Source organism: Apiospora marii, assembly GCF_038362585.1.
Source record: "Apiospora marii strain CBS 49790 chromosome Unknown utg000001l_segment0_segment0, whole genome shotgun sequence".
NCBI classification, from domain to species: Eukaryota; Fungi; Ascomycota; class Sordariomycetes; order Amphisphaeriales; family Apiosporaceae; genus Apiospora; species Apiospora marii.
The window spans coordinates 5,073,722-5,090,723 of NW_027117372.1; the positions used below are offsets into that span (position 1 = coordinate 5,073,722).

General features: G+C 52.9%; 4 protein-coding genes across 4 annotated transcripts; 3 read left to right on the plus strand and 1 right to left on the minus strand.

Annotated features, from left to right (window-relative positions):
• Positions 1-417: 417 nt before the first annotated feature.
• PG985_001668 (uncharacterized protein) lies at positions 418-1,245 on the plus strand (the record flags this gene model as incomplete). The annotated part of the gene is made up of 1 exon (XM_066821437.1): positions 418-1,245. One exon carries the CDS (start codon positions 418-420, stop codon positions 1,243-1,245), a length of 828 nt encoding a protein of 275 aa, XP_066692316.1.
• A 64-nt stretch (positions 1,246-1,309) lies between these two features.
• PG985_001669 (cytochrome P450) lies at positions 1,310-3,149 on the minus strand (the record flags this gene model as incomplete). The annotated part of the gene is made up of 4 exons (XM_066821438.1): positions 1,310-2,013; positions 2,076-2,675; positions 2,870-3,020; positions 3,078-3,149. 4 exons carry the CDS (start codon positions 3,147-3,149, stop codon positions 1,310-1,312), a joined length of 1,527 nt encoding a protein of 508 aa, XP_066692317.1.
• A 424-nt stretch (positions 3,150-3,573) lies between these two features.
• PG985_001670 (uncharacterized protein) lies at positions 3,574-5,068 on the plus strand (the record flags this gene model as incomplete). The annotated part of the gene is made up of 5 exons (XM_066821439.1): positions 3,574-3,802; positions 3,863-3,882; positions 3,942-4,049; positions 4,105-4,490; positions 4,564-5,068. 5 exons carry the CDS (start codon positions 3,574-3,576, stop codon positions 5,066-5,068), a joined length of 1,248 nt encoding a protein of 415 aa, XP_066692318.1.
• Positions 5,069-6,193: 1,125 nt separating this feature from the next.
• Positions 6,194-14,571, plus strand: PG985_001671 (Type I Iterative PKS; the record flags this gene model as incomplete). The annotated part of the gene is made up of 12 exons (XM_066821440.1): positions 6,194-6,364; positions 6,433-6,577; positions 6,629-6,897; positions 6,968-7,310; positions 7,383-7,473; positions 7,537-7,693; positions 7,745-8,411; positions 8,476-8,626; positions 8,690-9,689; positions 9,752-13,279; positions 13,336-13,656; positions 13,711-14,571. The coding sequence occupies 12 exons, from the start codon at positions 6,194-6,196 to the stop codon at positions 14,569-14,571; spliced, it is 7,704 nt and encodes a 2,567-aa protein (XP_066692319.1).
• Positions 14,572-17,002: the final 2,431 nt, after the last annotated feature.

The following is a 17,002-nucleotide window of genomic DNA, read 5'->3' on the forward strand; positions in this document are numbered from 1 at the left end:
AGTATCTCACGAGCCCCCATCTCTAGCGCACGAAAAGTGCCTGTCAGCATGTTGAAAGCTGAGCAGTTTCTAATCAGCGATGCATTTTGGGATGCCGATCATGCCCCTTCGAGGATGGATTGGCGTCCTGCTTACTGTTGATTGTCCGACAATGTGGAGGCATAGTGCAGCTGACATTTCGAGGCTATGCGAATTCCATGTCAGCCTAGAATAAAAAGCACATTCGATGGGTATGACGTCACGATCAGGTGTCCTAGGTTGCCATGTCCAAACCTCACACATACAGGCCGACTCGTCAAATCCACATCTCATTAGCCACATACACAAAGTCCATTCCTTGCACTCTTTCATCAACTCAAGATCAAGCACGTACACTGCATCTTCTGACACATCACGAAAATACCGACCATTTTGATCATGTCCAACGCTTGGTTTGCCAACGCCATCGCACCCGATGGCGACACAACCGACGGCTGCCACCCCGATGAAGCCCATGCGCTGCAGTCCTATCTCCAGGGCCAAATCACAGCCACGCAGGCTGCCGAGGCCATCACCAAGCCCGTCACCGCGTCTCAAAACCCCGACGACGACGACTTACCACGTCTCTACGGCCTGCTCGGAGATGCCTTGATGGAGCTCCCTGCGCCTGACCTAACCCGCATCCTCGAACTCATCGGCGCCATCGAGGATCTGCCCGCCCCGGATTTCTCGGCCGTCCCGCGGGAAAACCTCCCGGCCCATGGCACATTGTGGCGCGGCCTCCCCGGATTCGGCCATTTCTGGTCCGACGGACCAGGTGCAGGGGTCCTCTTTCACTGGGTCGAGGGGACCGGTAGCATCCGAGCTACGGAGAAGGAAGACGTGTATGTCACCCAGTGCATTCGGCGGGCCGAGGTGGAAGCGCGGCTGGTGCGCAACGGCCTGGTAGGATTGGAATTCAGCTGGGGCTACGAGATGGTGACGGATGCGCTGGAGCGGAGCAACGCTAAGTTGGACACCGAGGTGCCCATGGCGTGCGAGTGGCTCAAGATCTTGGGGGATCGGTTTCGAGAAGGGGCGGACAAGGGAGAAGGCTGCTGGGCGTTGGAACGGAACGGGGACTTGTGGAAAGGCGGAGACAGGAAGAGGATGAGCAAGGAGAGGTGGGACTTTTGGATGCAGAGATTGAAGGAGATTTCGGACAATGACGCGCTGTCGTTGCGGACTCGAGAAGCAGCAAAGCAGTGCCTCAGCCAAGTCCAGTAGCTAGATTGGGACTGGCAGTAGCCTTGGTAGGACAAGACGTAGCTAACCTAGTGCTTTACTGATGCTACGAATACACACCAATTTCCTTGTGATGGTCACCACGTGGTTTGAACACCAAGTACGGCCCATCGTGTCGGGACGTGATGACATCAAACAGCTGAAACTCGTGCTTCCTTCCTCGCCCGCCTTGCGAAGAACCGTCCCCAGCACCGATGCCACCCAAGCGTCCCGGCGCTTTCTCAAAATCAAAATACCACAGGGCCTTTGCCGCCACGAGGCTGCACTCGAGGTATGCCATGGCTTTCCCTGCGCAGGATCGAGCTCCGGTCGAAAACGGCACGAACGCCGCCGGTGTGCAGGATGGCCGACTGCTACCAATGTCGGCGGGATCTGGAGAGTCTGCAAGCCAGCGCTCGGGTCGGAATGAGAAGGGGTCGGAGAAGTACTCCTCGTTGTGGTGGATGGCATAGGTATTGACGCCAACATGGGTGCCTGGAGGGATCACGTGACCATCCACTATCCACGGGCTGCCGCTTTCCTCAGGGGCAAGCTCGCGCCACAAGGTGCCGCCGATGGGTGGTGACATGCGCAGTGTCTCGTCGATGCAGGCGCGCAGGTAGCGACAGCTCGCAAGCTTGGGGCCGCTCTTGATCTCCTGGCCGGACTCGAATGTCGTGCGTACCTCCTCGGCCACCAGGTTATACCAGCGGGGAGACCGTGACAGGTAGAAGAAGAGTCCGGACATGGCCGTAGATACGGTGTCACCTCCTTTGAAGTGTCAGCTAATCGTTTCCACCGAGTATTATGGGGAGTGTGAGGGGCGTCCATACCGGCAGACATGAAAAAGAGAGACTCGGCAAACAGTTCGCTATGCTCAATGTCTCCTTCCGCATCTTCCAGATCCCCCATCACAAATGAGTAAAGGTCGTCGCGGGCGTGCTTGTCCAGCGCAAGACGCGATCTGATCATGTTCTGCACCAAGTCCCGCCACTGAACCCTCATGGGACTTCGCCTAAAGAGATAGTCCAGCTGAAGTTTCTGAAGGAAGGGGAAGTTCATGTAGCAGTTGATGCGATAGTTGGCCATGGATATCCCCTTGAGGATGAAATCGTTGTCGTTCTTGGTCTGGAGATGAACGGGGGATCCGAAGGCCAGAAGCACGGCCGCGTCCATGGTCAGCTGCCGGCATTGGTCGGTGAGGTTGACGGGCTTCCCGGGCGAGGACCCCAGCTGCTGGAGGAAGATGTCAACTTGTTCCGCCAACGTGCAATCGAACTTCCGCATCGACCGGTCCGACAGCGCGGGCCCGATGATCTTGCGCTTTCGAAGGTGCTCGTTCCGATCGAGAGCATTGAAGATGAAAGGAGTGCCATCGTTGAGGGAAAACAGGTAGAGGCGCGATTTCGTCACCCGCGGGTTCTGGTAGATGTCTGAGGGGGTTAGAGACGGGGCCTCCCAGAATTCGTCGGTCATCAATGGGTCGCATACCTCGGAGAGCCTGAGCCGAGTTGAATACGAGCCGGTTGGGTCCGTATCTGATTACTTTGCCTTTGACATACCCAATTGATTAGATGGGCATGTTTACCACACATGCAGAGGTAGCAAAGGATCGTTTGCCACTTACCATACCGCCGGTGGTCTGCCTCGATTGCCAGAGGAAGAGACCTCCTCAAAACGTGGTACCCAGCGTAGCTGTCTGACAGCTTCGCTAAGAAAGGCCCCGGATACGTGCGGAGAGGATGGAATGTCAGGCGATATATAGCAGCGAACACGCACTCGAATAATTTGTTAGATGATGAAGTCCACGATGGACGTGGAAGAGACCAGCTTACATATGGGATCACAATACATGCAGCATAACCAAAGATGGCTATGGTGATATGGGAAGATAGATAGGCGAGCATGGCGGCGGTGACAACTCCTTTCCAGGAGATGTTGTTGGTGTCGTGGAAATTTGAGAACCCCTCAGAAACGAAGGGATGCTCTCCATGTGTGTGCAGTGCAGCCGGTCTAGCCTTGTCAGGCCCAATCAGCACAGTGAACCATGCGGCCAAGAGCCACGGTGTCGCAGTGCAACGGCTGCAGTCAGCAATGATGCATCCAACATGGGCTGGAGGAGGGGTGGTCAGATCGGGCGCCCGTCAGCATGGGCTCAATCGGGGATCATATTCCCTTTGGGGTAACGATCGGCACCCACATGGAATCCAGTCTGCATCCTGCCACTTCGCCAGCTAGTACAAGAAGCCCGTGACTTTTCTCTTCTTACACGCAAGTTAGCCACGGAAGAACCAGATATCACCGTAGAAGCCGTCATCCCCATTGCCAACCATGGATCCAGCCGTCTGGAATACTCTCTCGCCTGCGCAACAGGAGGCCGTTCTCGACGGGCCCGCGTTGAAGCCGCCCGCCGGGACCCAAGCCAACTTTGCAGACCCCCCCAACCGGGATGACCTGGTGTTGGGCGTGACTATACTGTGTGCGGTTCTCGCCACAGTGTTCTTCCTGCTCCGGATCATGTCGAGAATGTGCATCTCCATACGACCACGGCTTGAAGATGGTTCGTTTTCAAGTTTTTCAAACGACGCAGCTAATTCCAGTGCTAACATCCATCGCGCAGGTCTGGCTGTTGTAGCATATGTAAGTCACGCATCGCCTGCCTTGTCGAAGCCCACTCGCTTCTGACCCTCGCAAAACAGGGCACGTATGTCGGAAGCCTCTGGGCCATCTTGTACTCGCTCAGCCTCGGCGGCTTGTACGTCCACCAATGGGACCTGACAGTTCGCACGTTACTGCGTGTGCTCTACGTGCGTCCAACCCCGCCAATGCAAACAGGCATATCGCAAGGCTGACGCCACATAGCCATTCTGGTTTCTGCCCCTTTTCTACGCCGTTACCATGCTGCTCCTCAAGACGGCCATCCTCCTCGATTGGATGCACATCTTCGTTCCCAAGGGGACGCGCAATGTCTTCTTCTGGACCTGCTGGCCGGTGCTTGTCGCCAACGCGGTATTCTATGTGGCCGCCACCTTTGTCATCGCCTTCTCCTGCCGGCCCGTCAGCAAGTTTTGGACGCCCATGGGCGAAGGCATCTGCATCAACCGGCGGAATTTCGACTTTGCCTCTGCCTGCATTAACCTTGTTTTGGATGTCATCATTCTCATCATCCCGCAGAGAATGATTTGGAAGTTGCAGATGCCACTGCGACGGAAAGTGGGAATATCGGCCATATTCTCCATCGGGTTGGTGTGAGTCGTCCTTTTCATTGCCACAGTGTGGGTAGTCGCCGCCGCTGACTAACGGCCCTTTCCATGCCCAAAGCGCATGTGCTGCTGCACTTGGCCGCATCATTGTCGGGGAGAGCCTCGTCAAGACCCAAGACCGGACATACCGATCCGCTGCCCCGGCACTCTGCAGCCTGGCCGAGATGACGTGTGCTTTCCTGGTTCTGTGTGTGCCTGCAGCGCCCAAAGCTCTCGTCAAATCCAAGTCATTACTCAACGTGTCGGAGCTCCTGCGATCGTGGAGCCGCATCAGGACGCAGGGTAGGTCCAAGGAGAACGCGCAGCAGGATGACTGGCCCGCCCCGGCCGTTTACAGCAAGATGGATCATGGACGGCCGGTTCCCCTGCGAGATCTCGAGCCATTGGACGATACCCGGTCAGCCGATCTCACTCAAAGCCAAGCCTCGGTTGTGGAGGAGCGCGCCCCGCACGGCATCGTCCGCACCACGGCAACGGTGGTGTCCAAGGACCACAACCCCAGCAGCGTGGCTAAGAAGGGCGGGCTCATCCGCCAGCACCCGTGGATGGCGGATGACGTTTGAGCTAGGCAGACTGGTACTGCAGCATTAGCGCAGGGGCCGAGCTAATTGATAGTCATATGTAAAGAGGCAGGCGGAAATTAGGCCTCGAATGCCAGTGTCGTCGTCATGTCTCATGCTCTTCATGTCCTCCCTCCAATCGTTTCCATCTTCTCTCTCGTCCTCTTCACACCATGTAAGCGGCGTGTCAGGCTGACGGTTCACAGAAAGCAGGCTGGGATCCCCATATGGCGTTCTTGCTGTTTTCTTAACTGTCATTAACCGCTCGAATGCCAATTTCTATTGGCCAAACGCTCTTCCGCCAAGCGCGCCCCCAATCGATCTGCCAACGTAAGCTGAATCAGCCCGGAAGCTGCAAAATGCACCTGTCGTATATGCGATGCGTCCTAGGATGACATAAGATTGCCAATTGATTAGGCTTCTGGGTTGGAAGCAAAGCAGGCTGCTGAAACATTTGCATGCACCCTGCCCACCACCACACCCGCTCGTAGCCCGTCCGCCATCTGGTAGCCAATACTCGGTGCCGAGGCTTGGAGACAGCGCGAGATGCTGACGATAGCCCCCACTACAAGAAAAGCAACATCCCCGATGAATGGGTTGCACGAAATGCCGAATACTCTAACCCAGACTCGTGAACATCCAGAAAGGGTCCCAATGACGAACATAGCCTCGCCCACATCGCACTTTGACTGCGACAGCACAAGCAGAGGGAGTCACACAAAAGCACTGTGCAGGCTCTCGAAACAAATGTCCACCAGAACGTCACCGTCCACCAATCGGCGTGTCGAGCCCCTCAAGGCAGAAGTTTGTCTTCCGTCCCGTCACCAACCAGACGGCGTCTACTGCATCATGTTAACTGCGATCTACACAGGTACACCTGTCACTAGGCAATGCCTGAGTCTAATTAAAGAATGCCCCTATCTCGTGTAGCACGGGCGAAATGCACCGCAATGAGACGCATATATATCCAGGTCAGCCTGGGAAAGTCCATCATCAGCATGTGCTTGTTTTTCACTTCAGGTGCAACTCGGTAGAAGAAAGAACCCGGAAAACATCCACCAAGGCCTGCCGAATCCTACGTGAGTTTGAGAAGTAATTACCGCGTTGACACCCTTCGTCACACGCATCATGGAGCCTCAAGCCATCATTGGAGTCTCTTTCAGACTCCCAGGAGGTGTGGTGGATGATGACTCACTTTGGGAGGTCCTGGAATCCGGACGCAACCTGTCCACCGAATGGCCGCCCGAGCGAGCAGCCATTGTTTCCTTTACCAGCGGAGAGGCTGGCGTGTTCAACAAAGTGAGTAGAGTAGCACACTCTCCAACGGATTCGCATTCGTTGTATGGCATGCTCACAGACCCCACCAGCTTCCCACGTCTAAAGGCCACTTTGTAGAGGGCGACCCGGCTGCCTTCGACGCCCCTTTCTTTGCCATTCCCCCAAACGTGGCGGCGGCCATGGATCCGCAGCAGCGATGGATCTTGGAAGCCGCCTATCATGCATTTGAGAATGGTGAGTAAGCCATGGCCCCGTCTCTGGGGCATATGACTCACCCGAGACCAGCTGGGATACCGATGGAAACCTTGAAGGGATCGCGGACCGCCGTGTTCACGGCCTCCATGGCGGATGATTACACGCGTCTACTAGCCAAAGACCCAGACACGATGCCTCGCACGGCCATCACCGGCACCTCTCCCTCCATCTTGGCCAACCGAGTGAGCTGGTTCTTCGACCTGGCCGGGCCCAGCATGCACGTCGACTCGGCTTGCTCTAGCAGCCTGACTGCTCTGGACCTAGCCGTGCAAACCGTCCAGAGTGGCAACGCATCTCAAGTAAGTGGACAACGCCGGTGGGGGCAAATGGCCGCAATTGTGTGCTGATGACTTCCCTTGAATCTCGCAGGCTCTAGTTGTCGGGTCCAGCATAATGCTTAGCCCAGAGAGCTCTCTGCTGCTGTCCAACATGTCCTTTTTGTCTCCGGATGGGGTGTGCCACAGCTTCGACCACGGTGCCAACGGCTATGCTCGGGGAGAGGGTGTCGTTGCCCTCCTCATCAAACCTATCTCCTCGGCGGTGGCGGACGGAGATGCCATTCGCGCCGTCGTCCGCTCCATCGGATCCAACCAGGATGGCCACACTGCCAGTCTCACTCAGCCCAGTGCCGAGTCGCAAGAACGTCTCATCCGAGAGGTCTATGCCAAGGCAGACTTGGGGTTCGACTCGACTCTCTACGTAGAAGCCCACGGTACGAACATTTTGCTTCCTATGTGTTTCAGCGTGTTGGGGAGGGAATGTACTGACCTGCTTTACCATCTAGGCACCGGAACTGTCGTCGGCGATCCTCTCGAGATGGAAGGGATCGCTAGCGTGTTTGGACGTCACCGCACGTCGGACTCCCCCTTATATGTGTAAGCCAAAGTCAAAGTCATAGCACCCAAGAGACCCTATCTTTACTGACCAACGAAAAATAGGGGGTCTATCAAAAGTAACATCGGACATCTCGAAGGCGGGAGCGGACTAGCTGGCGTTCTGAAGAGCATCCTAATGTTGGAGAAATCCATCATTCCCTCGAATGCTTTGTTTAAGCAGCTGAATCCAGACATAGCGAGCAAAGGGGGGCCAGTTGTTGTAAGTATCAGTATTCAAAGCGCGGGTCTGATTACTAACTGATTTGGTCAGGTACCCACGAGAAGTGTGCCCTGGCCAGGAAAGGGGCCCAGGCGTATTTCGGTGAACTCGTTTGGCTTCGGCGGTTCCAACTGCCATGTTGTCCTCGATGAAGCTTCGTACTACCTCCGCCACAGGAAATACGGGACTGCATTGGAAAAGACATCACCTGCATCCTGGCCGTCATGGGAGCCCAGCTCCAATCCAGTATCAGTCGCCTGCGGATACCAGGTCAATCGTACCCACGGCAAAACTGCAGAACTGAAACAAACAGAGGCGCCCACCGGGGCAACATACATGCTCGTGTGGTCCGCTAATGATGAAGCGGCAGCCAAACGGATGCTACAGAGCTACGAAGCCTACTACAAGTCTCACATCTCTGGCAATCATGACAAACTTGCAGCACTTGCCCTGACACTTTCCTCTCGGCGTAGCGTGATGCAATGGCGAGCGTTTGCGGTCGCCAACGCCACCGAGGATCCTTCTTCCAAGCCGCTCCCCATCATGTCCCAGCCAATGCGGGTGTCATACGGCGGCAATATCGCCATGGTTTTCACGGGACAAGGGGCCAACTATGCCAGTATGGGCGTCGAGCTCTTGGTATATCCTGCGTTTGAGAACGTGCTGAAGCAAGCTGATGGGGCGCTGAGAAGCTTTGGTTGCAGCTGGTCTCTCTTTGGTGAGTTGTTGCATGAAGCCCAAACCCGGAATCGTGCGTTCCAGGGCTGACAGACCCATCACAGAGGAGTTGTTCAACATGGAGCACATCCACCTGCCGCAGTATAGCCAGCCACTTTGTACAGCCCTGCAGATCGCACTGTTCTCGCTGTTGACCAGCCTTGGGGTATCCCCCGTCGCGGTGATTGGACATTCTTCCGGCGAGATTGCCGCCGCGTGAGTACCGAATGCCGAGGAGCTGGTACAAGGGAAATGCTGACCTTTATGTTTCCCCCCCAGATATGCCGCCGGCGCTCTGTCCTTGGATTCGGCCATGAAGGTTGCCTTTTACCGGGGCCTCTCCGCACGTAAACATCAGCTCGGTTCGTCTGCCCGCGAAGCCATGATGTCGGTGAACATCTCGGAAGACGAGGTCGCCTCGTATCTCCACGACGTAAGGGACGTACAGCTCGGGCGCAACATCCACATCGCCTGCGTGAACAGTCCGGCCAATGTCACCCTGTCCGGTAGCGAAGAAGCCATTGACGCCCTGAAACAGCATTGCGACCAAGACAACACATTCGTGGCCAAGATCAACACCATGGTAGCATATCACTCACCCTCGATGCTGAATGTCAGGGAAGAGTACAGGGCCCACATAGGACCGCTCACGAGAGGAGCTGGGCATGGGACAGGAGCCATCATGATCTCCTCCGTGACGGGCGCTCAAGTCTCCGCCAAGACACTCTGCACTGCCGACTATTGGGTAGACAACCTGACCTCACCTGTCAGGTTCGCGGATGCGGTGGCATCCATGTTTGGTGGGATGCTGGATCAAACGTTGGGGATCGACGCCGTGACGGATGTCATCGAAGTTGGACCTCATGCGGCATTGCAGAGGTACCTGAAAGACACGTTGGCCCACGACTTCGCGGAAGTGAATCCCCCACGACTGCATTCGGTGCTACGAAAACCCAAGTCGGCCTTGGAAACCACTCTTGCCCTGGCTGGAGAGTTGTTCTGTCTGGGCCACCCCATCTCTGTTATTCAGGCGAACCGGCAGTCGTCGTTAGGTAGAGAAAAGCAGCTGACGCCGGCCCTTCTCGTCGATTGTCCCAAGTACCCTTTCGATCGTTCCCGAACGTACTGGACAGAGTCGAGGGTTTCTCGCAATTATCGCCTCCGAGTCCCGACCCCTGCTGACAGCCCTGGAACCCGGGCCAGCGACTGGAATCCGCTGGAGCCACGATGGAGGAGCTTTCTCAGTGTCGAAGAAATGCCTTGGATTGGAGACCATGTGGTGAGTATTCCTGATTCTTTTGTTGTCTATCGATTCACTCTGTTAAACGTTTGCTCGCCCAGCTTAATGACCAAGCCCTCTTCCCCGGTGCTGGCATGCTTCTCATGGCGACCGAAGCGGCGCGCCAAGTTGTCCCGCCAGACCGACGCGTCCTCGGTTTCCATATCAAAGAGGCCCATTTCTTGAACCCGATTCTCGTGAACGACAAGATCGCCGAGGCAACCGAAGTGGCCACCCACCTGAGGCAGATGAACAGCCAGTTCGATAAGCAGTCCACCTGGTCGGAGATAGTGATATACGCCTTCCAACGGGAGCACTGGTCAAAGTGTTTCACGGCCACTGTTCAGGTCCAATTGGAAGAAGTCAAGCCACAGGCCGACACCGAGAGGGAGCGGCGTCTCGAGTTGGAGCGCATCACCCAAGCGCACCGTGACGACGAAGCATCCTGCATCAAAAGCGTCTTGGCCTCCGAATTTTACAAGCACTGCGAAGACAACGGCTTCAAGTACGGCCATGCATTTCAGACGCTGGATGATATCCGGTGGGATGGGAGGAGGGCCGCCGTCGCGCGCGTGAAGACGGGCTCGGCCGGCGGCTGGACGCAGAGTCTGCTGCATCCGGCCAGCCTCGACGCCGCCTTCCAGCTCAGTCTCACCCAGGTGTCGGCGGGTCTGAGCCAGTCCATGGAAACAATGGTGCCGCACCAGTTGACTGACACGTGGTTCTCCACTACGGGCTGGGGACACTCGTCAAGTTCCCCCTTGCGTGTCTCCTCCCAGGTCTGCAAGAGTAGCGGGAGGCAAGCAGAGGCCGCCATCCATGTCCTGGCCGAGGATGGAACACCGCTCTGCACCTTTGGGAAACTCGTCATATCCTCCATCTCCCGCGCCACAAAGCCCCAGGAGTTAGAGAGGGAGCAGCGACTGATTCATCGGATTAATTGGAAACCGCAATTGAGCATGCTGAGCCCGCAGCAGCTCCAAACGCTGTGTGACGAGGCCCACGTCGCCAGAGACGAGCAGCCCATGGTTGAATTTTACGAACGGCTGGAGTCGGCGCTACTGCGAGCGGTTCAAAGTGCCATGTCGGGTTTATCCGAGGTCGAACTGCGGCACTGCCCGGTCCACCTACAGAAACTCGTTTCGGCCATGCACCGCCAAGTCACACGCCGAGCTGGACTTGGCCGTGTAGATGACGAGGGCGTTGAGGAGCTGCTTTCCCAAAGTGAAAAGGAAAAGCCGAGCTGGGCCATCTTCTCCGTCGTGGCCCGGGAACTGCAGGCCATCCTGAAGGGCAAGACGGACGCGCTGGACTTGGTGTACGGCTCCGACCTGGCCGAGATGTTCTACAAAAGCATCTTCGACCACCTCTGCGACGACCGCTTTCGCGTCTTCATGGATCTGCTGTACCACGAGACACCGGCCATGAGAATCATAGAGATCGGAGCCGGAACGGGGGGCTTGACTCGGCACGTCCTGTCCTGTCTGGATGCCATCGAGCAAACACGGGGTACCACGGCCTACAGCGCATACGACTACACCGACATCTCCCCCAGCTTCTTTGAGAACGCCAAGGCCGAGTTTGCGGGGCAGCGAATGTCGTTCCAGGTGTTCGACGTCGAGGCTGACCCTTCGGACCAGCTGGGCTCCAAAGCGGGGACCTACGACCTGGTGGTGGCCGGCGGCGTGTTGCATGCAACAAAAAGTCTCGAGAAGACGCTGCACAATGCGCGCAAGCTGCTGAAAGAGGGCGGGCGTCTTGTCCTAGTCGAGATCACGGCCCCAGAAAGCCTCTGCGCCAGTGTGGGGTTCGGGGTGCTGCCAGGCTGGTGGCTAAGCCAGGAAGACTACCGCGCCTTCAGCCCCGCCATCTGCGAAGAGCAATGGAGCGCAGTGCTTGCCGAGACGGGGTTTTCGGGCAACGACCTGGTGTTGAGAGATTACCAAAGCGACTCCTGCCACTTTTCGAGCGTCTTGGTGTCGACTGCCGTGCCCCTGGGCGACACGATCGGCCAGAAGGCCCAGACGTCTGGATCGTATGTGCTGGTGGTTGATGGGGACTCTGGAATGCAAAGCACGCTTGCGACCTCCCTCTCTCTGATCCTCGGCACTTGCAGGATCATCAACCTCCGAGACCTGCATCAACTACAGCTGACAGTCGACGAGACGGTGATTTCACTCCTGGAGGCTGGCCAGCCCCTTTTGGCCACCATATCGGAAGGATCCTTCAAGAGCGTGCAGCACATGATTGGTGAGGCCAACAAGGTTGTGTGGATTACATGGACTGGCTGCCTTGACCCTGAGTATGCCCACTACAATGTTTCCCTTGGCCTGCTCAGGACCGTCAGAGCAGAGGCGATTGAAAAACAAATCATTACGCTGGCGGTCGAGTCAGAAGACCCCTTGGAAGCCGACACGTTATCTACCTACATCTCCCGAGTCCTGGAGTCCCACGAGTCTGTCGAGCACCCCGACACCGAGTTCGTCGTCAGGGGCGGGCATCTCACGACGGGGAGACTTGCTGAGGACGTGGAGATCGACGAGCAAGTTGAGGCCATGGTGTCTCCTCGGCTCCGGCGCATGCCGCTCGACAGCAACGTGCCACTCCAGCTTTCGGTGGGAACACCTGGCATGCTTGACACCTTGCAGTTCATCGAAGACCCATCGACAATCCCAGACCTCGGAGCGGGCGAGGTCGAGGTCGAGGCCAAGGCGTGGGCTCTGAGTTTCCGTGACATATTCGTGGCCATCGGTCGCCTGCAGGGGAGCGACCTCGGGTGGGACTGTGCCGGCGTGGTGAGGCGTGTCGGCCCCGGCTGCAGTCTGGTACCGGGCGAGCGGGTGTGTCTCGGCGCGCCGGGTTCCATGCGTACCCACGTGCGAGCTTCTTCCGCCTCCGTCTTCCCGATTCCAGAGGGCACATCCTTCGAAGATGCGGCTTCTTGGGTGAACCCGGGCTGCACATCCTATCACTGCCTGGTCAATGTGGCCCAGCTGCAGAGGGGCGAGAAGATCCTTATTCACTCGGCGGCCGGGGCTACCGGTCAGATGGCCCTCTGGCTGGCCAAGCATTGCGGCGCGGAGATATACGCCACCGTCGGAACGGAGGCCAAGAGGCAGCTGCTGATCGAACGATTTGGCATAGCCCCGGGCAACATTTTCAGCAGCCGAAACACGGCATTTGCCCAAGGGATCAAGCGTCTTACGGGAGGATACGGTGTCGACGTCGTCTTGAACTCACTGTCAGGAGATGGCCTGAAGGCTTCCTGGGACTGCATCGCCCCGTATGGTCGTTTCGTGGAGATCGGAAAAGCCGACATTGTCTCCAACTCGTCCCTCTCCATGGCCAACTTTCAGCGCAATGTCAGCTTCTTCGCCGTAGACTTGCACCACCTCGCCCTGACGAGGACCGAGCTCATGTCCGGAATCATGCGTAAGGTGCTCGACTTGATCTCGCAAAAGGTTCTTGATTACCCATTTCCGAGGCACATATTCCCCGCCGGCGATGTGGAAGGGGCGTTCCGGTCCATGCAGAGTGGCACTCTGGCAGGGCGTATTGTCATCCAAGTTGAGCATGCTGGAGATGTACCAGTAAGCAATCCCGTTCATCACAGCCCTAAATGTCCGTATGCTGATACTACTTCCAGACCTTTGGCCGCCACAAACCCCGGTGGAGCCTTGACCCCAACGCTTCGTATCTCGTGGTGGGCGGTCTCGGCGGACTGGGGAGGGCGATTGCAGCCTGGCTGGCCAAGAAGGGGGCCAAGTATCTCGTCCTGCTGTCTCGATCTGGCATGAAGTCCGAGATGGCTCACACAGCGGTGGAGCAGTTACGGGGACAGGGGGTTACCGTGGCTACACCTGCCTGTGATGTGTCGTCGTCCGCCTCCCTCCGCGACACGCTCAGCCAGCTCGAGCACACCATGCCTCCCATCAAAGGATCGATCAATGCCGCCATGGCCTTGCACGTAAGCTTCCATCTCGACGGGTTGTTTTGGGACATGATACTGATCGCTCTGCAGGATGGTCTGTTTGAGAACTTGACACACGAGGAATGGGATCTCACGATGCGGTCCAAAGTGGCCACCTCGGTCCATCTCGACAACCTGCTGCCCCGCCACTTGGACTTTTTCGTTCTCCTCTCCTCGCTCTCGGGGCTGTACGGGAGCATCTCGCTCTCCAGCTACGCGGCCGGCTGCACGTTCCAAGACGCGCTGGCCGAGTCCCGGTCCGCGCGGGGCGAGCGGGCCGTCTCACTCGACATTGGCTGGATGAAGACGATCGGCATCATCGCCGAGACCCAACAGTACCAGCGCAACCGCGAGCGTGCGCGTGACATGCGGCCGATCGAGGACGACGAGCTTCTCGCATTGCTGGACCTGTGCTGCAACCCCTCCAGCCCCTACAACCAGCCGGGAGACCGTGGCAACAGCCAGATCCTCATCGGAGCCACCACCCCGGCCTTCTTCCTTCGCCGTGGCGAACAGCCCATTCCCCAGGTCCGCGGGCGTGTCTTTTCGAGCCTCGCCACGGTATTGGAGGAGAAACAGCCCGCTTATCACAACGCCCGGGGCGGTACCGCAGCCGACGAACATGCCGCCTCGTTTCAAAGTGCAAAAGACCCGGCCGAGCGAACCGTGGCCGCGGTGAAAGCCATCTCGGAAAAGCTGGCACGGACTTTGTCCATGCCCACGGACGACATCGAGGCGGAGCGCGCATTGACGGACTACGGGGTAGACTCGCTAATGGCGGTAGAGCTGCGCAACTGGTTCATCAACGACTTCCAGGCCAAGCTCGCCGTATTTGACATCATGGGCAACACGTCCATTGCGGCCGTGGGGGAGTTGGTAAGCAACAGGAGCGAGCTCAGCTGCAAGACGTAGATGGGGGCTGGTTTGACGGGTCGCGCCTTATATACAAAGCCTTGCTGCAGTTAAGAATGATTACACGCGTCTGTCGATCCCGGGACGGACACTTGAATAGACTGTAATCGTGAGTGCACTGCCCCCATGTCCTGCATTTTGGTCTAGACTTGGTGGACTGGACCCAGGAAGGCCAGACCACCCACCACTATGGCGCCTTTTCGAAAGCCCGCAACGTCACAATCAACACCCAATGCTACGAGATACGGTGCTACAGATCTACTCGACCAATTGAAGATGTTCAGAACCAGAATTGACCAAGTCCTTCACATGAGAAGGCTGTGACGTTTGGAGCTCAGCGCCAATTTGAAAGGGGCTGCCACTGGTTCATGCACAGCAACGAAGACAGCCTCACTTGGAGTCGGCCGCAACAGTGAGAGCATCGCCTCCGGATTAGATGCGATGGGCTGCAATGCGGTGGACTTTCAATACATCAAGAAGTTTGACTGGTTGCACCCAATTCACATTGGGACCAAGTTGCCGGGCATGCACTGCAAGCGGAATGGGACAGGTGTCGCAACTGTCGCACCTGTCTCCGTCACCTCGCTGCACTGCGACAGGCTCCAAATGCATGCGACAGTAGTTTCAATTGACTGCATCCAATCTGACCGCGGTTGCATCTTCAATTGCCACTGACTGACTTGCTTGCTGCAATACACTGCCGATACGGCGCACTTGACCTGACGCACCTACCATTGCCGAGTTTAGTTGCTGTACTTCTGATTGCTGCACTTGCGTTATGGTACTTGCCTTCGGCTGCCGCAATTCGCATCTTCAATTACTGCACCTGCGCTGTTACTGCTGCTTACCATATAATATACTTAAAGCCGTAATACGATTTTATAAATTTTATTCGTACAGCGTAAAGTAATCGAAAAAATAAAAGTAAGATTTTATAATAAAATAAAAATAAAATTTTATATTAAAATTATAATACAATTTTATAATATTTATAAAATTTAATTAAGGTTTTATAAATTTAATATTTATTATATAATATTAAAATCGGAAATTTATAAATATAAGATTTTAAATATTTATAAAATTTTTATTATAATTAAATTTATAAAAGAGGGATATTAAATATAATTAAAATAAACTTTTAATATTTAAATATTAAATTATTTTTTAAATTAATTATATATTATATATTTATTTAAATATAATTTATTAATTATTATTAAAATTATTGTAATTACTTTATTATATAAATTTATTATATAATTTTAATTTATTAATTTAAATTAATTAGGTTTTTAATATTATTTAATAATATTAAAGTTAATTAAATAACTAAATAATTAATAATATTATTATAATTATTATTAAGATTATTATTATAATTATTATTATTATTATTGTTATTTTACCTATTTATATTAATATTTATTTTTATATAATTTAAAATATAATCGATTTATTTATAATTAATATAATATTCGTTAAAATAACTTAATAATTATATATAATATAAAAATAAATTTATGAAATTATTATTAAAAATTATTTATCGTTAATATTTTATATAAAATAAATTTTAAAATTAATTATAATTAACTATTATATAATATATTCAGAGCTATAATACGATTTCATAAATTTTATCCATATAGCGTGAGGTAGCTAAAAAAGTAGGGGTAGGATTTTATAATAAAATAGGAGTAAAATTTTATATTAAAATTATAATACGATTTTATAATATTTATAGAATTTAATTAGGGTTTTATAAATTTAATATCTATTATATAACGTTAGAATTAAAGATTTATAGATATAAGATTTCGGATATTTATAAGATTTCTATTATAATTAAATTTATAAAGGAGGGATATTAAATATAATTAAAATAAGCTTTTAATATTTAAATATTAAATTACTTTTTAAATTAATTATATATTATATATTTATTTTATAACACTTATTATATAATAATATTATCGAAAGAGAATAAGTAAAGGGAATTAAAATAGGTATTATTTATTTAAGTATAGTTTATTAATTATTATTAAAATTATCGTCATTATTTTATTATATAAGCCTATTATATAATTTTAATCCATTAATTTAAATTAATTAGGTTTTTAATATTATTTAATAACGCCGAAGTTAATTAAATAATATTATTATAATTACTATTATAATTACCGTTATTTTATTTATTTATATTAATATCTGTTTTTATATATTTTATAATATAATCGATTTATTTATAATTAGTATAATATCCGTCGAAATAGCTTAGTAGTTATATATAATATAAGAATGGATTTATAAAATTATTATTAAAGGTTATTTATTATTAATACTTTATATAAAGTAAATAGGGTTAGGGTTAGGGTTAGGGTTAGGGTTAGGGTTAGGGTTAGGGTTAGGGTTAGGGTTAGGGTTAGGG